This window comes from Pinus tabuliformis, chromosome 3_2 (genome assembly GCF_031772625.1).
Source record: "Pinus tabuliformis cultivar Carrire ecotype Pingquan chromosome 3_2, CPIR1, whole genome shotgun sequence".
NCBI classification, from domain to species: domain Eukaryota; kingdom Viridiplantae; phylum Streptophyta; class Pinopsida; order Pinales; family Pinaceae; genus Pinus; species Pinus tabuliformis.
Genome location: NC_142302.1, coordinates 410,715,066 through 410,738,088, shown reverse-complemented (window position 1 = coordinate 410,738,088; position 23,023 = coordinate 410,715,066). Strand labels below are relative to the sequence as shown.

Sequence of the window (23,023 nt, the reverse complement as noted above, 5' to 3'; positions counted from 1 at the left end):
TTCATAGTTAGCTCAATATCTTTTCTAGATTAGCAATCACATTAGCATTAAAGTAAACTGCAGATAGAACATAAACATAAATCGCAGAAGACAAGCCAAGACAAGAGGACACAAGATGTGGCGCTAGCCAAAGACAAACACCAATGTGGGGAAACCCTTGATCAATTCTTCTTATATGTTCTTCAATAGTTCCGCTGAGAGAGAGAGAGAGAGTACATTTACAACAAAAGTCAACACTTTGACTTATTTAGATAAGAGCATAGATCATCTCTAAGAAGATGATACATGAGATCAGTTGAAGACATGCTGCTTCAACTGATTCTCCAAGGTGACTCCTTCACCTATCATTGTGCTGCATCTCGTCATCATGTTGCACCTCACCGTGCTGCACCATGTTGCACCCATCATCACAATGTTGGACCTCATGACCATGTTGTACACATCATATTGTTGCACCTTATGTTGCACTGTTGTCCCATGTGCCATTGTTGCACCATGCTAGCCACTGCTGTCCTATGTGGCATACTGTTGTCCCACTATTAGTGACATAGCCATTCCATGTTAGCTTGTTGTCCCATTGTTTTGTTGTTGTCCCATCACAGCTTGCTATACCTTGTTGTTGTCCCATCACTGCTTGCTATACCTTGTTGTTGTCCCATCACAGCTTGCCATACCTTGTTGTTGTCCCAATATAGCTTGCTATACCTTGTTGCTGTCCCAATAGCCTTGCCATACCTTGTTGTTGTCCCATGTGTCTTAGCAGCACCATGTAGCCTAGCTGTCCCATTTACTAGCACTGTTGTCCTTTCAACACTATTGTTCCAAGTCTGCCTACACTGTTGCTTATATTGTGACTAGTTAGGGTATATGGCAGACCTCACACACATATCTATCAGTCCACAAACAGCCCTCAAGGATTGTAACACACCTTCATAGTACACCTCCCCTAGCACGTCGTTGTTCTGGGCATGTTTGAGCCCTTAACCTCTCCATGTTGTCCCTGTTTTGAGGTGGTAGGGACTGTGGCATACCACAGTCCCACGCTGTGACCTACAGCCCACTCAAAACAGTCTTCTCTTACCTTTTCGTTGCCCCAAACATACCTGCGTTCATCCTTCTTCAACTCGACCTCCAAGCTCAGCTCCTCGACCCTCTAACAGCAGCTCGATTAGCCCTTATCTCCCTCGTTGTCCTAGTCTTCTTGCTACGGCTTCCATATTACCTTTCTCCCTTAGCCGAGTTCCTTGGGCTCCTTTGATGAGCTCTTGTGATGCTTTCTTGGACTATGGCTAGGGCTGCTTTCTTAGGACTGCGTTAGGGTTGCCTTAGGATAGTGTTAGGGCTACCTTCTAGGACTGTGTTAAGGCTGCCTTCTTTTCCTCCAACGTCTAGGGCTTCCACTCCTAGATTTCTCTTCCACTAAAACCCAAGACAAGTGGAGAGAAATCAAGATAGAAGTGTGTGTGAAATGACTCTCAAGTCATCTCCTTTTATACTAAAACGTTGAGCACATGTGGGGTTTATTTGGTTGTTGGCCAACCTTAACAAACTGTCTTAAAACAAAAATAAATTCATAACTCCATGAATACTTATCGGAATCGGATGATATTTAGATCAATCCTACACCTCTCGATGAGAGGGATCCAAGAAAAATATTAGCTGCCATAAATAAGATAACCCACATGGAGTTTGGCCCTAGTTGCCAATTTTAACACTCCCTCTCAACTAGCGAGAACTCCATCCACTAATCCATCTGTCTGATTGTACTATCTCTGCCATCAATGACCTGCACTGCTCCACTCTGCTGAGCTCTGCTCTGCTGAACCATGAAGAAGAAGAATTGATCGAGAATGTCTCATACCATTCTCTACTGACCCGAAGTCAGTTCCATATGAAGAGAGTGTCATACCACTCTTACTGATCCCAGATCAATTCCAAGAGAGTGAGTCATATCACCCTTACTGACCCGAAGTCGGTTTTATTGATCCCAGATCAATATCACAAGAGAGTGTCTCAAACCACTCATACTGATCCCAGATCAGTTTCATTGATCCCATATCAATGGAGGTCATCCTAGCATAGGGAGTACGATAGATACAACAATGCGTCCATCGATAGTACTACTATGATCCCTAACCCCATTTCCCTGCTCATTGGCCAGATGAGAGGTACTTCCCATGAGTCCCAGACTGCATGGGTAGAATGCCTCAACAGGAGAACCACTCATCCTGTCCATAAGTCGCCACGAGGTATCCCAGGGGAAGGCTAAACCATTCACCCTGTACACAGCACCATTAGGGGAGGGTGAGTCGCCCTATGGCTGCTTGTTGCTCCAAGAACCCCAAGCCCCCCAGAGCTCCCAAAGCTCAATGCATGCATCATGTAGGTTCCTCATAAGAGGGTCTCTCAACGACTCCAAGTCGTTCAGGAAATTCACAAATTTGACCATTCCTCAGGGCTTTGACAGAATGTCTGCGACTTGTACATCAGTCTCAATGTGATGAAGCCTCCTCATTCATCGACGTACCATATCCCAGATAAGGTAGTATCTGATGTCTATATGCTGGAGCAATCATGGAATACGGGATTCCTCAATGATCGAATCCCTCCCTGGTTGACACAAAAGATCACAGTGGTATCCATCATGTGTACAAACAGCTCACTGAAGAGATTCCGCAACCAGGCAGCTTCACACGAGGTCATACTCGTAGTTATGTATTCGGTTTCAGCGATGCTCAAAGCAACCGTCTTCTGCTTCCTACTCATCCAGGATATCGAGCAAAACCCAAAGAGAATCAGCACTCAGAAGTGCTCTTGAGATCCTCCACACTGCCTGCCTAGTCATCATTAGAATAACCATGCAGCTTCATATTTCCAGAAGAGTATCTCAATCCATGAGAGATTGTGCCCCGAAGATATCTCAAATGATTTTTGGCACTAATCCAGAGAGACTCAACCATATATGAGCTCATCATGCTAACTGCAAAACATATGTCCAGACAGAAGTTCCCCAAGAACATCAACGTGAATGAGTTTTATGAAACTTAGAGGCATTTCCCAAATCTGGTCGGCATCACTACCACATAACTTATGAAATTTAAGTTCCATCGAGGTAGTCACGGGCTTGCAGTTTACCATTCCAAATCCGAAATCCAACTCCCTCTTACTTGAGAGGGTCTGCACCTGTCAGAAAGAGGTCATCCTCATAAAGTGCTAGTATGAGAGGTCTATCATCCACAACCTTCAAGCAATGGTTTGGATCGACTTCACTCCTAGTGAATCTCAGCTTCATCAAACAGCTATTAATCCTCTCATATTAAGCCCGGGGTGTTTTGCTTCAAGCCATAGAGGGCCTTCTTCCAACTGCATACATGAGATTCTCGATCATGAATCTCAAACCCCTCGGGTTGTTCCAAATCTGTGGACCTGCTACATGAGGGGAATGATCCCCTTGTAAGATTTTCTTTCGGTACATCTCAGACATGTACCTTCATGCTCTTTTTGAATTCAGGCATCCCTGTCACCATCTGACTCATATCGGGTAGGGCCCCATAAAGTAGACGAGATGTGTCAACTGACATGGTCCCCAATGGACTTCCTGCAACTTGATACAAATTGCCAACCCTGAATCCATGAGTAAAAGCATCTTTGAAAATTTCATTTTCAAACACATACCTTTCCATCGATGAATGCCACCCTGAAACCTTTGACTTCCATTGCCGAAATGGACACCAGGTTCTTCTTGCGATCAGGTACATAAAGAGATTCTTGTAAATGAATTGAGTTACCCTCATTCAATTGAGGGGTAACATTCCCTACACCCTTTCCGGGATAGGTGGCATCGGTGCCAAGTACAATCCCACGATTGTTTCCATCTCTACTAAATTAGAGAGATCACCCTTCTATCTGATGAAGTGCCTTGAAGTACTACAACCAATAAGCCAGATTCCCACAGAATTTGAAGGAGAGGGCCAATACAAGATAACGCTTCTTTATCTTATCAGAAACAACATTTGATTCTTCATACGTGGGGTTCCTTGCTTTCTTTGAAGAGTCGGTTGTTTCCTTGATGACCTGCATTACCTGTCATTCCTCCGATCATTGAAGATGTCCCTGGAATGATTGTTATCTTCATCAAGAGATGTGTCCCTGCCATTCGGACACTCCTTCGCATAATGGCCGAACTTATTACAAACAAGGCATCTGTCTTTCTTTCCACCCTTAGATCCAGACTTCCCATTGAAGTGATCTTTAGGTGGGCCATCAGAAGCTTCCGCTGCGCCATTCTGATAATGTTCTCTGCTTTGACTTCACCCTTGGCGAATTTGAAGAGGGATGAGGAATCCATTGATCCTTTTGTCCTTTCCCAACTGTCTTCGGTGATTGCTCTTTCACTCTTGCTTGGGCTTTGTCTTCACCTCAGCTCTGATACCATGTTAATTTTAGGTATGTTCTATGCTTAGAGCAATTTATTTCAATTTTCACAGTTAGCTCAATATCTTTTCCAGATTAGCAATCACATCAGCATTAACATAAACTGCAGATAGAACATAAACATAAATCGTAGAAGACAATACAAGACAAGAGGACACAACATGTGGCGCTAGCCAGGGACAAACCCCAATGTGGGAAAACCCTTGATCAATTCTCAACTTGCTATACCTTGTTGTTGTCCCAATAGCCTTGCCATACCTTGCTGTTGTCCCATGTGTCTTAGCAGCACCATGTAGCCCAGTTGTCCCATTTACTAGCACTGTTGTCCCTTCAACACTGTTGTTCCAAGTCTGCCTACACCGTTGCTTATATTGTGACTGGTTAGGGTATCTGGCAGACCTCACACACCTATCTATCAGTCCACAAACAGCCCTCAAGGATTGCAACACACCTTCATAGTACACCTCCCCTAGCACATTGTTGTTTTGGGCATGTTTGATCCCTCAACCACTCCACGTTGTCCCTGTTTTGAGGTGGTAGGGATTGCCTACCACAGTCCCATACTGTCACCTACAGCCCACTCAAAACAGTCTTCCCGTACCTTTTCGTTGCCCCAAACATACCTGCGTTCATCCTTCTTCAACTCGGCCTCCAAGCTCGGCTCCTCAGCCCTCTAACAGCATCTCGATTAGCCCTTATACCCCTCGTTGCCCTAGCCTTCTTGCTTCGGCTTCCATATAGTTACCTTTCTCCCTTACTTGAGTTCCTTGGGCTCCTTTGATGAGCTCTTGTGATGCTTGCTTGCACTGCGGCTAGGGCTGCTTTCTTAGGACTACGTTAAGGCTGCCTTAGGATAGCGTTAGGGCTGCCTTCTAGGACTGCGTTAGGGCTGCCTTCTTTTCCTCCAACGTCTAGGGCTTCCACTCCTAGATTTTTCTTCCACTAAAACCCAAGAAAAGTGGAGAGAAATCAAGATAGAAGTGTGTGTGAAATGACTCTAAGTCATCTCCTTTTATACTAAAACGGAGCACATGTGGGGTTTATTTGGTTGCTGGCCGACCTTGACGAATTGTCTTATAACACAAATAAATTCAAACTCCATCAATACTTATCGGAATCGAATGATCTTTAGATCAATCCTACACCTCTCGATGAGAGGGATCCAAGAAAAATATCAACTGCCATAAATAAGATAACCCACATGGAGTTTGGCCCTAGCTGCCAATTTTAACAAGGGAGCCACAAAGACTACCACAGGAAGACCTGCTTCAAAAGCCAAAAGAACATGGCCAGGCCACTTCATCCGAGACATGATACAGAGAGGAGCAAGAGAATTGCAGTACATATCTACAGATGAGCAAATTGTAGGGCATACTTCAAATATGAGCTTAGTTTGATGTTGAATGTCTCCCTCATTGAAAGGGAATGTTGATGTCTCTGCAAGATTAGGGTTGACCATCTCCTAAAGCCATAAAGGACTTTGGCTATGTCATAAAGGACTTTGACCAGAAAGGTGAATGGCCCAAGACAATGGCAGGGGCTATTATAGATACATTCATCTTTGAAAGCAGAAGGACTTGGCTATGTCAACTAGAGGTGAATGTCATAGAGAAATTATAGGATTGGACAGATCTTCTCCTTGGAAGCCAGAAGGACTTGTCTATGTCAACCAAAGGAGATAAATGTAATTCACCTTTGAAGCCAGAAGGACTTAGCTAGGTTATAAGGTCCATGACCAGAAAGGTGAATTGTCCAAAAACAAATTCTCTCCAAAAGATAGAAAAATTTGGATGCCTAAGCTAGGTCATGACAAGAGGAGATTGATACATTTGCCTAAGGAGCCATAAAGGACTTTAGCCAACCCTGGATATATGAAGAGTTATATTGCCCACTCCAAGATGGAGTTATTTAACTTATTTTATAGACATGCATCAATATAACAAGCTCATAAACTCTTCATATTAAGGAAGGAGAAATTTCAATTTTCAGCTAAAGGAAAATTTGTTGCAGACAAGGAGAATACCTCGCTCGCTAAGAGGGAGTGTTGATTTTTTGTGTAGCATTGGGAGGTATTCCTGCATGCGAAGAGGCCTCCTAAGTCGAACTAGAAAAATTATGGAAATTAAAATAAAATAAATTTTATTTTTTGGGGTTGCATGTTGGCTCAAAAGGGACAAATCAACCCCACAATGAAAGGGTGTGTACCTTCGGGTAATCATACCCATTTGACTTGAATATATACACATGATGTGACACTTCATTTAAACACACACAAAAAAATATCGTCTCTCTTCTATAGAAGTTCTATAGAAGACACTCATGGGAGCAAAAAAATGATAAAATGGCAAAAGTTTGGATTTGGTTTTTGGCATAGATTTCTAGATATCTTGTTGTAAACCTTGCTAAAGAAGAATTTCTCCTAGAAGAAGAGTTGTTGGGTTTTCTCCCAAGTTTGGGTTTCCTAGGGAAAATTTGTTGTCTCTATTGTGCACGGTTGTCTCTTTATGATCTTGTGTATTTCTATTGTTGTCGTTGCATTACTGTTGATATTTTCTGTGTGTAATTACTTAATGATATATGTGATATAAGATAAATTGAATTGGAAATCATTAGAAAGTAATTATAGATCAGAAGATCAGTTCTACTGTGTACCACTGTTTTACAAGCCGGCCGATTCGAAACCGACTCGGCCGAGTCGAACCGAGTCATTAGCCTGAGGAGTGACCCGGCCACCTAACCGGTCCGGTTGACCGAGTCATGTGTGACTCGGTCAACCCGGCCGGGTCCGTTATGACTCGGCCGAGTCACACTTGGGACGGCTGGGCAGCGTAAAAAGTTAAAAAAAATTCACTTTTTTGGTAATTTTTCAAATGTTTAATGCAGTTTATGGATTCCAAAGGGTAATAGTAATTTGTTAAATGCTTTTGGGGTCCATTTCCCCCTCCCAAACCCTATTTAAGACACCCAAATGCTCTCATTCACTCACAGCAGTCTTATGCATTTGAGTGAGAGTCTTCTTTGAGAATTAGTGAGCAGTTCTTGAGCTTGTTTTGGAGCAGCAGTGAGGAGTCTTGGAGGAGCATTGTAGCTGGAGTGAGGAGCTTCTTGGGCAGCCATTTGGAGCAGCATTGAGGAGCTGATTCTTGGAGCAAGCTTGAGGAGGCAGTTTGTGCCTGGAGGTATTTTTTTCCACCTCTATAAATCTGTTTTTGCTTAGTAAATTTTAGGTGCATATCAAGAAAGCTTAGAGAGTGTTTTTTGTCAAATAAATGAACATTGAATCAATTTATTTATTTTTTTTCATTTTCAGATTGTTTTCCTAGTCAAAGAATGGCACCTAGAGCAAAAGATCCTGCTTGGGCATATGTTGAAATGGTTGATAGTCAGATGCATTGCAAATTTTGCCATAGGAAAATTAAGGAAGGTCCTGGGGGCATTAATAGGCTGAAACAACACTTGGCAGGGATTAGAGGCCAAATTACCCCATGTACCTCATCAGAAATTGGGGAGATTAGAAAGAATTTGTTGGCCAGCTTTGAGAAATTTAAAGAAGATAAGGCTAGGCAAAAAGAGATACAGGCTGAAATTGGGAGGAAGAGGGAGATACAAAAAATGATGGCTACCAACCCCCACTATGATTTTGAGGGTTCTTCCTCTATCCCTCAAACTGAGGCAACCAACCCTTTCCGTTATGTTCCTCCCTCTTTTGGTTCTGTTCAAGATAAGGGAAAGGGTAGAATGAATTTGAAAAAGAGTGATGTGACTATCAAAAGTTATTTCACTCCCTCCTCTCCATCAGATGCACATGGTCCTGAAGTTAGTAAAGGTCAAATTCAGCCCACTTTAGATGACCATTGGAAGAAAGAATTGAGGGAGACTGCTTGTGACTACATAGCTAGATGGTGGTATGATGCTGATATCCCCTTTAATGCTGCTCGTTCACCATATTATGAGCCTATGTTTGATGCCATACATGTTGCTGGAAAAGGCTTCAAAGGCCCTACTATGCAAGAGCTAAGGGGGTTTCGTTTGCAGAAAGAAATTCAATCCATTAATGAGTATTTGCAAGAGTTCAGGGACTCATGGGCAAGAACAGGGTGTACCATCATGTCAGATGGATGGACTGATCAAAGAAACCGTACCATCATAAACTTTCTTGTCTTCTGCCCACAGGGAACCATGTTTTTAAAATCAGTTGATGCATCTGATAAGGTAAAAGATGGCCACTTGTTGTTTCAGCTATTGGATCAGGTTGTTGAGGAGGTGGGGGTGGCTAATGTTGTTCAAATCATCACAGATAATGCCTCTAACTATGTTCTTGCTGGTAAACTGTTAGAGGAAAAACACAAGACCATCTTTTGGACCCCATGCGCTGCACATTGCATAGACCTCATGCTTGAGGATATTGGAAAATTAGATTGGGTCAGAAACACTGTAGATCATGCCAAAAGCATAACAAAATTTATCTACAATCATACACTGGTTTTGAGTCTCATGAAGAAACACACTGGAGGCAAGGATATTATTAGGCCTGCCATCACTAGATTTGCTACACATTTTTTGACATTGCAATCTATGCTTTCCCAACATAGAAACTTGCAAAAGATGTTTTCCAATGATGAATGGAATCAAAGCAATTGGTCTAACAAACCAGAAGGCAAAGAATTGAAAAGGAAAGTCCATGAAGAAACTTTTTGGAGAAAGGCAGCAGAGATTGTGAAGCTTGCTGAGCCACTAGTTAAGGTGTTGCGGTTGGTGGATGGGGAAAGGTTGGCTATGGGCTTCATTTATGATGCTATGGATCAAGCAAAGGAGCAAATAAAGACAGCATACAAGGATAGAGTGGCAAAGTATGGGCCCATTTGGGCAATGATTGATGAAAGATGGAACAATCAACTCCATCGCCCTATACATGCAGCTGGGTATTTTTTGAACCCACGGTATCATTATAAAGCTAAGGAGTCAGGAGCTTTGAGGGGGGAGGTCAGAGATGGACTGGTTGATTGCATTGAACGCATGATCCCATCGGAGTCTGATCAGCTGGAGGTACATCGACAGGTCACATCCTTCAGCAATGCAACAGGTACCTTTGGGAAGAACCTAGCAAAGATTGCAAGAGAAGCAGATGAGCCAGGTAAACAAAAATTTCAATTTTCAATTTCTTAATGGTTTTACAGTTTTACTTTTTTTATTAAAGTTTGTTAAATCATTTATAATTTGAAATTTAGATATAATTTGTAATTTTGTTGAGCTTCAGCCTTCATCTAACTCATAATTCATTACACTCCTATGTTTTTTGCAGCACAATGGTGGGAGGCCTTTGGTGGCCAATGCCCTGAATTGCAAAGGTTTGCAATTCGTATTTTGAGTCAAACTTGCAGTGCATCTGGGTGTGAGCGCAATTGGTCTGTCTTTGAGAGGATTCACACAAAGAAGAGAAACCGTTTGGATCAAAAACGGTTGAATGATCTAGTTTTTGTCCAATACAACCTTCGGCTCAGACGAAACCAATTGCTGAACAAAAGACCTGATTCAGATCCCATTGTGTTGGAAGACATTGATCCAACATCAGATTGGGTAGTGGAGAGTCGTCCACCAGAGTTTGATCCTGATGAGGATCTTGATGAACTTGAACATGTTGTTCAACTTCAGCCTGTTCAGTTGAATGCAGATCCCAATCCACCAGCCTCAGTCTCACAGCCAGCAAGGACTCCAGTTGTAGGTGCTTCCTCTGCTCAGCCACGACAGAAGCGCAACCGCATATCTACTCTATCTCAGCTTGCATCTGCTGCACAGCCTGCTAGTGGTACTGGTACCACTTCTACAGTTGCAGTTGGAGACGATGATGATGAGGAGGAGGAGCCATGGGGCCCCTTGTCTGACTCTGATGATGATGATCCAGAGATTGGTCGAGATGATCTTGGCTCCTCTGGCAGTAGCTACTAGCCAGTAGTACTAGTATTGCAGTCTGGTCACCATCACAGTTTACTTTTGTTGTAGAGGCCATTTCTAGCCTCCTTGGTTATTTGTATTTTGTTTTGAGTCTTTGATCATGTATGACAGTTGACTATGTATTGCCATTGGGTACCATTTTGATATAGTGGATTGGTTCATGAGCCTACTTTGATCATATGTTGTCTTCCATCTATATTATAATGCTGTGTGTTTGGAAACATGAATGAAAATCTTTAAAATTATGTTTAAAATATTTAAAATTATGTTTTTTAATAAATAAAATAAATATTTAATGTATTTTTTACAACGACCGAGTCATTGAAATCGAGCCGGCCGAGTCATTACCGTTTCGGAGTCGGAGTCGGAGTCGATCCTCGGCCGAGTCGGAGTCAGAGGCGGAGTCTTAAAACATTGTTGTGTACTAGTGTAGAAAAATCAATATCCCCTACAATTTCTTTTGAATGATTGTCCTATTTTGTAACATTTATAGATGATTTCTTTAGAAAAGTGTGGGTCTATGTCTTTATAAAAAAAAATTGATGTGTTTTATACATTTTAACAATTTAGAGTTATGGTAGAAAAAACTGATAGAACAATCAAATGTTTAAGACTGGATAATAAAGATGAGTTCACGTCTTTAGAATTCAAAAAATATTGCAAAGAATTTAGGATCAAAAGACACAAAACCACTAGATATACTCCCTAGCAAAATGGCATAGCAAAATGCATAAATAGGACTCTTCTAGAAAGAACAAGGAGCATGCTCAGATATAGCAATTTGCAACAAGAGTTGTGGACAAAAGCAGTCACTACTATTTGTTATCTTGTAAATCAATCACCATCGGTTGCGATACGGATAGACTGTAAAATCCCTGAAGAGGTATGGACTGGTCATCCTTGCAATTATTCAAATTTAAAAAGTTTTGTTTGTGAAATTTATGCTCTTACTCCTAAAAATTAGCGTTCTAAGTTAGACCCCAGACCACAAAAATGTCTTTTTTATTCATGATGATGTAGCTAAGGGATATAGAATGTGGGATCCTATTACCCACAAAATCATCATTAGCAATGATGTAATATTTCATGAATCCCCTCTCACTAAATCAAAGAATGTAGAAGTTGATATGAAATAAGAATGGGTACCATTAAATCAACAAATTCAGTTGGAGACTCAACCATCTACAGACATAAGGATGCAAGAAGAAGATTTTGATGATAAAGATGCCATACATGTTGAAGATATTCAAGAAAATGTGGAAATTCCACAACCAACACCAAGAAGATCTACACGGGAGAGAAATCCTCCTAAAAGGTATATCGATTTTATTTCATCTATTGCTTTGGTTACTAACAATGGAGAACCTTCTTGTTATCAGGAAGCAATAGATGATATCAATAATGCCAAATGGAAGGTGGCAATGAAAGAGGAGATGGATGCCTTGGATAAAAACAAAATTTGGGACCCTGTAAAACTTCCTAAAGATAGAAAGGTTTTTGGGTGTAAGTGGGTCTACAAATTGAAGAGAGGCTGTGATGGTAATGTTGAAAGGTATAGAGCCAAATTGATTGCAAAGGGATACTCTCAGACGAAAGGTATAGATTTTCATGAAATTTTTTCGCCAATTGTTAAGCTTGTACCTGTTTGTATTGTGTTGGCACTAGTTGCTTTGCTTGATTTAGAGTTAAAGCAATTAGATGTTAAAACAACATTTTTACATGGAGATTTGGGTGAGGAGATATACATGGAACAACCAAAAGGTTTTGTGCAACATCACAAAAGAAGGTTAATTGGCAAGTTCAAGAAGTCATTGTACATCCTAAAGCAGCTTCCCGAGCAAGGTACAAGAAGTTTGATTCCTTCGTGATGAGCCAAAATTATACTAGAAATGAGTATGACCATTGTGTTTACTTCAAAAGTTTGAATGGCATAATTCATTATCTTAGTGTTATATGTTGATGAAACACTTGTTGCAAGCAAAAGCATGGACAAGATCAACAGGTTGAAGGCTCAGATGGCTATGACATTTGATATGAAGGATTTAGGAGCAACAAAACAAATCTTGGGCATTGAAATATAGAGAGACAAAAAAATGGTAAGCTCAAGTTTTCACAACAGAAGTATGTTGAGAAAATACTTGTGAAATTCGGAATGAATAATGTGAAACCTATAAATATCCCATTTGCTTCCCATTTTAAGCTTTCTTCAGGTTTTTGTCCTATTAGTGAGGAAGAAAAGGGTTATGTCTTGTGTACCATATACTAATGCAGTAGGAAGTTTGACGTATGCAATGATATGTACCACACCAAATATTACACATGCAACGGGTGTTATCAACAAGTACATGGCAAATCCGAGAAGAGAACAATGGAATGTAGTGAATGGATGCTTCGATACTTAGAGGCACCATTGATTATTTGTTAAAATTGGCAACTAGGGCCAAACTCCACATGGGTCATCTTATTTATGACAGCTGATATTTTTCTTGGATTCCTCTCTCTGAAAGGTGTAGGATTAATCTAAAGATCATCTGATCCTGACATGTACAAATGAAGTTATGAATTTATTTTGATTATGGTCAAATTGTCAAGGCCGACCAGCAAACTTATGTAGTCTCAGAAGCCCAACAATCACGTCTATTCATCCTCAACGTTGCATATAAACAGAAGGTGACTTAGCCTCATTTGGACACACTCATCTTCACACTTCTCTCTCTCTCTCCTCATTGATTGGGTGAGGATTTTTAGGCCTCTCTCTCTCCACACATACGAAATTTCAGGAGACCGAATTTCTGGACAGTTTGACCAAGCGTTGACCAGCATGCGTTGACCTCCTTTGACTGCGTTTTTGTGAGGGCTATCTCTGTTTGGGCAGGCCGCATTTCTAGGCATAGAAATCGAGGCTAAACGTTGATTGTTGACCAGCGTTGACTGCAGCTAGGGCTAACTGCAGGTGGGCTGTTTGACCAGACTTTCACTGCGTTGAATTTAACTATTTTGAGGGTTGTTTTATCTTGTTGTTTGGAGGCCGAAGTTGACTAAAGTTGACCGATTTGTTGAGGGTCAAATCTACCCTATTGACCAACATTGACTTTTCTGGTTAGGGCTCTTTTGCTGCTGTTATAAATTATCATATTTGTAAATTGTACTATCTCTCTCTGCTAAACTATTGAAGACTAAAAGAAGATTTGATCAAGGGTTCCCCACATTGGGGTTTGTCCATGGCTGGTGCCACATCTTGTGTCCTCTTGTCTTCTACCATTTATGTTTATGTTCTATCTGCATTTTACTATCATGTTGATGTGATCGCTAATCTGAATATTGATACTGGGCTAATAAATAAATTGAAGTAAAATTGCTCTAAAGCATAGAACATACCATTGTTGCCTAAAATTAGCATTATTGCATCGCCTTTAACAGTAGTAATGATTCTATATGCAGATATGTTGATTCATATTTTGCGAGTGATTTGGACAAGAGGAGGTCTACTTCAGGTTATGCCTTTACTCTTGCAAGAGGATCTATTAGTTGGATGTGAAAGCTTTAGGAAACAATTGTTTTATCCACTACATAGGCAGAATATATTGTTGTCTCACATGCTTGCAAGGAGGCAATTTGGTTGAAGGGTCTTTTGGGTGAGCTTGGAAGAATGTAGGACAATGTAACTGTATTTTGTGATAGTCAAAGTGCTATCCATTTGGCTACAAATCTAGCTTATCATAGTAAGACTAAGCATATTGATATTAAGTATCATTTTGTAAGACAAGTTATTGATGGAGGTGGAGTAGATCTTAAAAAGGTCCACACTCAAGAAAATTGTGCAAACATGTTTACAAAACCAGCGTCGTTAGAGAAGTTACAATGGTGTTTGACTTCTCTTGGCTTGTAAAAAGGTGATGAATATACATGAGCATGGTATTACGAAAAGTGTTGTCACATTGGAGATTTTTAGAAAATGACAAGAAGTAGTTAAAAGAAATGTAAGAACCAAAATTTAATTAATTAAATTTTTTGGTGGTTAGTCTAACGGTGTTGATTTACAAAACCAATAGTAGTTCATATAATGAATGTAATGGTGCCAAGATAGTTATATCAAGGCAGCCCAAGAGATGGGTGGAATGGGTTGTAAGCATGATTGTAATTATTCATCTTAGATAATGAAATACCTTACCTTGCCCTGTTGATGTTTTCCTAATAAGCTGGCAGTGTTTTACCATGTAAATTTTGTGCGTTGTGTTATATTCATTCTTGTCATTATTTCTATACTAAGTATATTTATTTAAAAAACTCTCAAATACCAACAAGAACATGTGTTTCCTCTTAAAAGGTTAAAGGTTCAAATTCAAGGGGGTAGAGTATGTACATTTCTATGAACTTTAGTAGTCAAATCGCTATGCGAAGGTGGATCCCTTGTCCCACAAACAAGGATCCATACCTCAACTATATTTTCTTATTCTCAGCAATCAGCATCAAGATATATCTGGAATGGTCATTTATTTCATACATTTATCCTTTCTTTTCGAATTAAAACATGGAAAATCCAATGGACGCTTCCCCACATTTGTGGATGGCATCACTACTAAACCCATCAACATAAACCGGTGCACCTAACCTGCAGATTCAAACTAGGAACCTGCTAACATGGAACTAGCCAAATGCATAGTAACATTAATGAGCACCAATTGAACTAACCTTTTGGAGTGTCAAACCCATTTACTAGTTAAGGTCCATGTCCACTTAAACCAATTTCACTGATTTCACTGATTGAACGTGTTAAGTCCTCAAAGATCAAACACCTTCCCTCACACACGAATGCCAGCCCCCCACCAAGGTATTTGAGTCCTAAGCTGCTTGCATTTCCTACATGAACCATCACACATATGCATGGCTATTTTCATTTTTCCATTCTATGATAAACTTAATAACAGGCATGCAAATTATTTGGGACTTTTCTCGTACTCACTGTTTTTCACATCTTCAAATACTCACTCGGAGACAATTTGCGTAAGAGAGTATATCGCCATTTTCATAATCATATTGATATTCTACGCCATAATAAAACTTAATCTAAATTGCATTAAATGATTAACTATTCATTATGATCAACATATATAGGTTTGAAGACGAAAAAACAGATTTCAGTTGAGTATAGTGAAGGAAATACTGTTGAACAAACGACTTCACAGCTTCTTCGCGCTCCTCCATGGACATTGTCCTTCGCTTTCTTCTTGGGCTCTTTTTGACCTCATCATCTACTGCATCAGTCATAGCAGGATTGTAAAATAATCTTGTGCATTTTTTCCATATTATATTAACTGTAGACACAGACAGCTCCTTACAATTTTTGCTTCGGAGGAGCAGCCGCCAAATTGGAAAATGTGAATAAGTGGTTGTCATCTCCTTCCTTGTCCCTGCAAACATATTTATAGCAACAGAAACTTTAGCTTAGCTTATCTTGCTACTTTGATCCATCTCTGTTAGGCAACATCTTCATCACTTCTATTGCATTTCTGTCACCGTCGGAAGAATACATCATGGCCCGTTCTCTATTTTTGGAGGGTTTGGTTTGGATGAGCGAAACTTTGAAAATGATTTCTAAACATTGGAAGGTTTGAAACATACTTAGGGTTAACATGAACTTTTGCATTTTTCATGAAAACTATAACAAAGTGTGTATTATTTAAACCAGAGCAGGTGGTATGTAGCTATTTATTTATTTGTATACATGAATTGTGTGTATATAGATATGGTATTTATTTCTATAAGTGAATTGTTTGAATATAGTTTTCAGTTCATTTTGTTAAAATGATATGTATGTAAATGAAATCATTAGAACAGAAGTCTTGAACACATGAGATATAGTTCAAGTTCATATGTACAAACTACACAACTTTGTTTCACCTATAGCTTTGATGCCAAATTGAAAACATTAATCCCATACAGAAAAATATATAACTAAATTTAACAAGAAACCAATTACAACATATGAAAAATTTAGGCATAACCAATTCCTAAAAGTAAAAATAAAATAAACCTAAGTATTTTGAAACTAATTCCAAAATATTCAATTTTAATTTTTAATTTCAAAATATTCAATTTTAATTTCTAAGTGTAATTTTATAGGTTATTCTTAATTCAAGAAAAACATAAACTTTCAATAATACCATAATTTTTTTCCCAACTAATCCTATTTTTGTTGGGATTTATTTGCATGGGATGGAAAAATGAGTTTTTTTGCAAAAATGGCTTTTACCTAGCCTTTTCCAAAATGACATTTGTCTCTTTGTTTTTTTATTTAAGTAGGCAAAAATATCGCACTATTTCCTTGGTCGTTTACCGATATCTACGGTTATTATTTTAGTATATATATTTTTTTTTCTTATAACAAATAGGAGAACAATTGGAGCACTTTGACATTTGCTCCACTTTACATCAAATCAGGGAACAAGGATAAATAACAGAAAAAGGGGTTGTGGTGATTGCTAGTTCTCAGAATTTGAATAAAATTTTACAATATATGTGACAGTCCCACCCAAGGTTCTCGTATGAGCTACATTGTAAAAAGGAGGTAAATATGTTGCAATATTTGAAATAACAAAAAAGGGGGACTGAGTCTTGGGACATGGATTCCAAAGCTATGGATGGAGAATTGTTGCTAACGATGATATGGTTTATTGTGCAAAGAAGAAACTTGAACTTGAAGACAAACATTTAAGGTTGGTTGGTGCATGAAGTAAAGGGATTGGATTCTAAAATTAAATGGGCTGAGGAAAGTACTCAAGCCCATGCTTGCTTGAGATAATACAAGAAGCAAAAGATAACACAATTTATGCATGGACTGCAAGAGCAAGGATGCAGCAGAAATGGAGGGGCAGGAAGCTTGCCCCAAAAGAAAGGGAGGCATTCATAAAAAAGGATGTGGATAGAGGGCCAGACTCAGTTTCACTGGAAACGAAAACATAAATATTGTATGCTTATTCTTTGCAATTAATGGGTTTTGTTGCATTGTCAATTGTGAAGGGATATTTCCCTTATTTGTATATTGATTGTGGCTATGATTATGGATGGGTACATGTGTGTTATGTTTACTTGAAAAAATAAATAAGTTAATATCCTAAACAGTAGTAATCACAGAGTGTCTCAAGTTCAAAGTGGAGAAGAGTCCTATAACAGTGTTTCCTAAATGTGTAATGGTATCATAAATAATTCAATAACTGAAGTTAAGGAGCTCAATAATCTATTGGAGTTGCAAACCATGTTAGAAGAAGTGGGTTTTGAGACCCTTTGTATTAATGTATAAAACTATAAGAGAGACCCTTTGTTGACCAATGTGGTTCAATGTTTACACCAAGGAATTTATTTACAAAGTGTTTTGTTGACAAGCGAACAGTATGCGAAAGATCAAGGGAGTGTCCCAAGGCTGATCATGACCTGTTGTCGTACTTCCATAGGCTTTAGTCTTGCTTGTGCACAAGCTTCCATTCCCGCCATTGGGAATTTGGCAATGAGGGCCATGAGCCCCTACAAATAGCCAAATGCTTTGGCTTAACCATGAGCAGTCTCGAGAAGCTACTAAGAGAGTTCGTGAGGATTCTCGAACAGTTCGCGTGTGGCCGGTGAAGTGGAAGCCCACGCTAAGGTGGCATTATGTTTCTTATAGATAAGAGATGCATGGGCGCCTACACCGCCATGCGAGGAATTCCCAACCCAAAGGCAGGGAAGGCCCGCGGTATAGTAACTCCTCAATGTAGCTATCACCCAAGCTCAAAAGGGGTAACATCATGGAACATATTAGTATGGCTTCGACAGAGTGGCAAGGTCCTGATGTAGATCAAGAAGCCAAATGGATCCTAAAAGCATGCTGCAGTCGAGAGTATTAGCTCAAGGTAGCTCGTGTAGTAGTAGACTCAGCCTCTGGGGAAAGCACAAAAATCTCCACTAAAGGATTTGCCTAGTGTAGAGTCAAAGACCCATGACCCAGCGATTCTTGAATAACAAGGAAGGGCATTTATTATGGAACAAAGGGGCAAAAACCCGAACTTAAAGAAAGGATTGGATAAGGCTTATCCTCTTGCAGTTAGGACCGCAGGCGAGAAAGCTTTCGATTGGAGTAGCAGGATTCTCCTCTTGCACGATTAGACATCGGAAGAGGATTATCTATGGGGACCATGCATCCAAGCGAGTAACCCAGATATTGGAGGACGGAGTAATACTTGGATAATAGTATAAGAAAAGTGGTGTCAACCATGACTTAGTCGAAGGTTGGGAGGTGAGGTTGTATGCACAGTGGAAGGACGTGCGCATGATATGTCAAACTGACTCGGTTGAAGGTTGGGGTTGGGTGGTTGGAGGGAGCCCAAGTTACAAGCTTTAGAATGAACCAACCATGACTAGGTAGGGAAGTCGTTATTATGACTTAAATGGAGTGGCAAGGTCCTGATGTAGATCTAGATGCTAAATGGATCCCTGAGAGTAGGTCACAATCGAGAGGATTAGCTCAAGGTAGTTCGTGCAATAGTAGACACAGTGTTGGCTTCAGGGGCTTAGACCCAGGTTCAGAGTTAGCTATGCTAACCAACAAAACCGTATACCATCGACCCTTTCAGTAATGATTTGCTCGCGCAGACCGCAGTCTCACCCAAGGCAATATTAGGGGATGCTAGAACCAGTTTTCTACATCCAGAGGGACTATGCAGTGTGGTTGTAAGGTTCTTAACAGTTTAGGGCTTAATCTGACCTTTGCGAACTCTTAACCTTATTCTTACAATCGTAAAGTGTTTTCCACTTTAACAGATTAGCGAACTGCTTGAAACTAGACTGACATGCATTATTCATCATATAAAAACCTTAGCGAGACAACTGCAAAAAAATATATATATAACGAACCATAAATAGTCAAAAACACAGAAATTATGCGAACATACAGAATTTACACAAATATGTCTCAAAACTCTTCTTTATTAGTCAAGTCTTTCCAAATACAGTCTTTCTGACCCTATGCACACCGCTGCAGGGGCCTGCGCACTCAGCTGCAGACTTACCAAGGTCTTTGCGCACACAGTTGCAAGATCCTTCCCCTTCGCCTGACTATAGAAGATCTTACAAAAACAGACTCAAAAGTGTTTCATCAATTCAATACATCATGTCTTAGACTTGCAAAGTCACCCCTTGATATATGCTTCTAGCCTTACAATACCATGGTCCACAAACCAGGGCAGAGCTCAAAATCCTATAAGTAATCCCATCCCTTTATAGAAGAAGGGGATTTGACCTACTCTAAAGCCCCTTTGACTCTTAGAACGTTGTGTTAATTGTGCTTCACTCCTCAAAATACGGAGTCTTTACATATTTTGGACAAAACTTAGACCTAGGGGACCCCTACCCAACAGGTCCCCAACACAAAGATGTGACTCGTCCTCGAGTCACTCAGCTGGTACGTCCTCGATCTTGGCTTTTAGGCCCTTGTAGGCAGTCTGCAATGGATTGAGCGTTGTTGTGCATTGTTCTGCAGCCTACTGCACTTCATCCATGAGCTTCTTTGTTGTCGGCCCCTCTATTGCGAGGTCAATTGTCCTCTGAGTTTGTTGCATGATGTTCAGTTTTCCTTCTACGTCCTAGGAAGGTTGGCGGGCTTCATCTTCCCAAGGCTGCGTCCATGCGGAGATGATCTGTGCCTTTCTCCGCAGCTCATCTATCTGGCCCTGTAGAAGTGTTCCTTCCTGTAGATGGGTGAATCATTGCACAGGGGCTAAGGTCCGCGTTGTGGCTTTAAGTTCATCGAACTGTAGCTACTTGTCTCTAAAATTTGCTTCAATATTCTACACATGTGGGTCCTCCTGCAGCGAGGCCCACACTTCCATCGTATCTTCAAAAAGTTTACTATAGTCCTTGACTGCAGTTTCTATATGAACCTTAGCAGTTTTGATGGTAGCTTCACGCTGCTCGCAAACTTCCGGTGGCGTTGTAGGCTACAACTTCATCTGAAGCTCTGTGATTTACATCTGTAGTTCAAAGCGAACCTTTCCCACCTCTTCCTTTGATTCTCTAACTATTGCGTCAGTTTCTGAATCTTTTCTGCTGAAGCTACTTGGTTGGGATCTGGAGCTCTAGAAGCTCACTGCATGCTTTGTTGATGGCCTCTTCCAACTGTTGATTATGCGCAGCTACCTCCTTGTGATCCTACATTGCTTTATTCTTTTCCTCGAACATCTATTGGTTATTGAGTTTGACTTCTTTGATGACCAACAAAGCTCGTTGCTCCCATATTTTGAGCTCATTTGTGACGCCCTGATGAAGCTCGTACAACATATGAAGGGGGAGCACCATAAGATTTAGGCTCAGATTCTACAAGTTGTGGACGTGCTTCCTTCCTCTGCAACTTAGACGTGCAATGATCCTTCTGGAAAATGGATTGCTTGAAGGTCTACGGTAAGCTCGGTTGAAGGTACCATGCTCGCTTGCTTCACGCTCACCTGAACCATGCTCGCTTGAAGCACGCTCGTCTGCACCTGCAATTCTTTAAGGCCTTGCTGGACCTTTGTCAAAAGTGACCTGTATTGGTCCTCAATTTTCCCCCACATCTCTTCTATCGTAGCATGGACAGTGTCGCTAATTTCATCAAATTCCCCCTCAGCAAGGACCAAAGCTTCGATGACTTCTACTTCTGTCACGCCTTGTCAGCACTCTGCTTCTTCCGCTTCTTGATTATAAATGGGGAATCAATATCCTTTGTGTCTATGTCAAGGTCTCCACCACCATGTTCCCCCCCGCCAGTCTCCTACTCGATTGCGGGCTCGGTAACCTTTCCCTCGAGGTCAATGGCGACCATCGAATGTGCTTTCTTGGTATCCTTGTTAGCTGCTAATTTTTCAGCCTGCGCACTTGTTCCTGCTTTCTTTGTCACTTTTACAGTTGTTGAGGTAAGCCAACAACTAGACCACTTACTAATGACTGCCACGATGTCATCTTCGGACACTAAGTAAGGTAGTTGATTTCATACCTTCTCCGAATCTTTCTTGGCGTAGACACTGTGAAAGTCTGCTTTAAAATCAGCAACGTTGCCAATTTCTTGAAATAATGTAGGTGACAACCTCGGTCATTGGTTGATGGTTGTGAGAAGGTCCATATCAAAGAGAACCCAGAATATTGTATTCTCCATAACCTGGGTCGGTTCCTTAGAGGCCCATAGTGAGGCAAATTTTGTAGCCTCGCACACATCAGGTTCCATGTTAGGGAACTGCGAGCCCCCTGGTGTTCGCCAACGTGATTAAGAGTAACAACCAAACATAATGGAAAGGCTTCCCTTCTTCCTGTGCTTCATAACTGTCATCCAAAAACTCTTGACAGAGGCACTCGACCCAATTTAAACTGAACCCCCTTACTACATTGCGCAGTCAATGATACGACGGGGGTCGGTACTTTGTCTGCCCGACACTTCCTCGTGATTTTACCAACCAAAATGGACAAGGAAAAGCACACAGCTTCGTCATTTATAGAACTAATAGCATAGCCTCGGGACTTCTTGACGATGCCATAGTCATTCTTCATTTGATCAACCAACTTCGTCTCTTGATATTACCCAACAAATGCATCATTGGGGTTCACTCCTTGATGAGGCAGCACGGTAATTCTTCATATTAACATGTCATCAATCGAAATTGGCTCTCAAAACCACAAATACCCATCATGTACCAATGCCAACAGTTGGCGCACACAAATTCTGATACAAGAGGCCATAGACATGAGTTGGCAACGGGGTGATCAAGGTATGATAATAAAGTTATACATGATAAACACCTTTGACAGAGTCAGGCACAACTTCATGTTGGAAATTCTAAGGAAAATGGGGTTGGATGAAACATTCATTAGGTGGACGGACCTGTGTATTTCTTCTGCTTCGATCGCTCCATTAGTTAATGGCCGAGTGGAAGGCTTTCCCCCTTTTCCCATTTCTTTATATCATGATTGACGAAGCGCTGAGTAGAAAATTGGAACAAGATAGATATTATCTTCTCCTTCTGGGGATCAAATACAAAGATGGAATCAAAACTATTAACCATAGAGAGTTTGTGGATGACATAATTTTTTTGGGATGCGCCTCTATTGTTATTGCTTGGCGATTCAAAGGAAATCTTGATCGATTCCTTAGTGCTTCGGGAGGGGCCATCAATGACAACAAAAGTCATATATACAGTTGAAACATCTCTCCCGAGCAAGGAAAAATAATTGAAGAAATATTGGGGTTTAGATCAGTGAAGGACTAGAAATATTTTAATTATTTAGAGGTTCCTATCTTCCTAAGACGTGCAGCTCCCTATGCCTGGCAAAAAGTCCTTGACAAAATCAAAACTAAAATAGTGAATTGGGGAGGAATCAGGATCAACCATGCAGGAAGGGCAACCCTGGTGAATTATGTGCTTTATGCCATCCCTTTGTATCAGTTCTCTTCCATGCAAGCTCCCAGATTTGTCTTGCACCAATTTGGGATATATATTAGAAAATTTCTATGGGAGGGAGGAAACAAAAAAACCAAAAAATACCATTTCGTAAATTGGAAAACAGTTAGAGCACCGAAACAACATGGCAGGCTTGGAATAAGGAACCCAAGGATGATGAATATGGTGATGGGGGCCAATTT

General features: G+C 40.6%; 1 protein-coding gene across 1 annotated transcript in view; it reads right to left on the bottom strand.

Moving 5' to 3' along the window:
* The window catches only part of LOC149181122 (uncharacterized), a 165,501-nt gene extending 149,821 nt beyond the window's left edge, over positions 1-15,680 (bottom strand). The window contains exon 1 of the mRNA XM_089416453.1: positions 15,551-15,680. Within this exon, the coding sequence (XP_089272579.1) occupies positions 15,551-15,654 (104 nt within the window). The 5' untranslated portion in view covers positions 15,655-15,680. The remainder of the gene's footprint in view (positions 1-15,550) is intronic.
* Between the last annotated feature and the right edge of the window lie 7,343 nt (positions 15,681-23,023).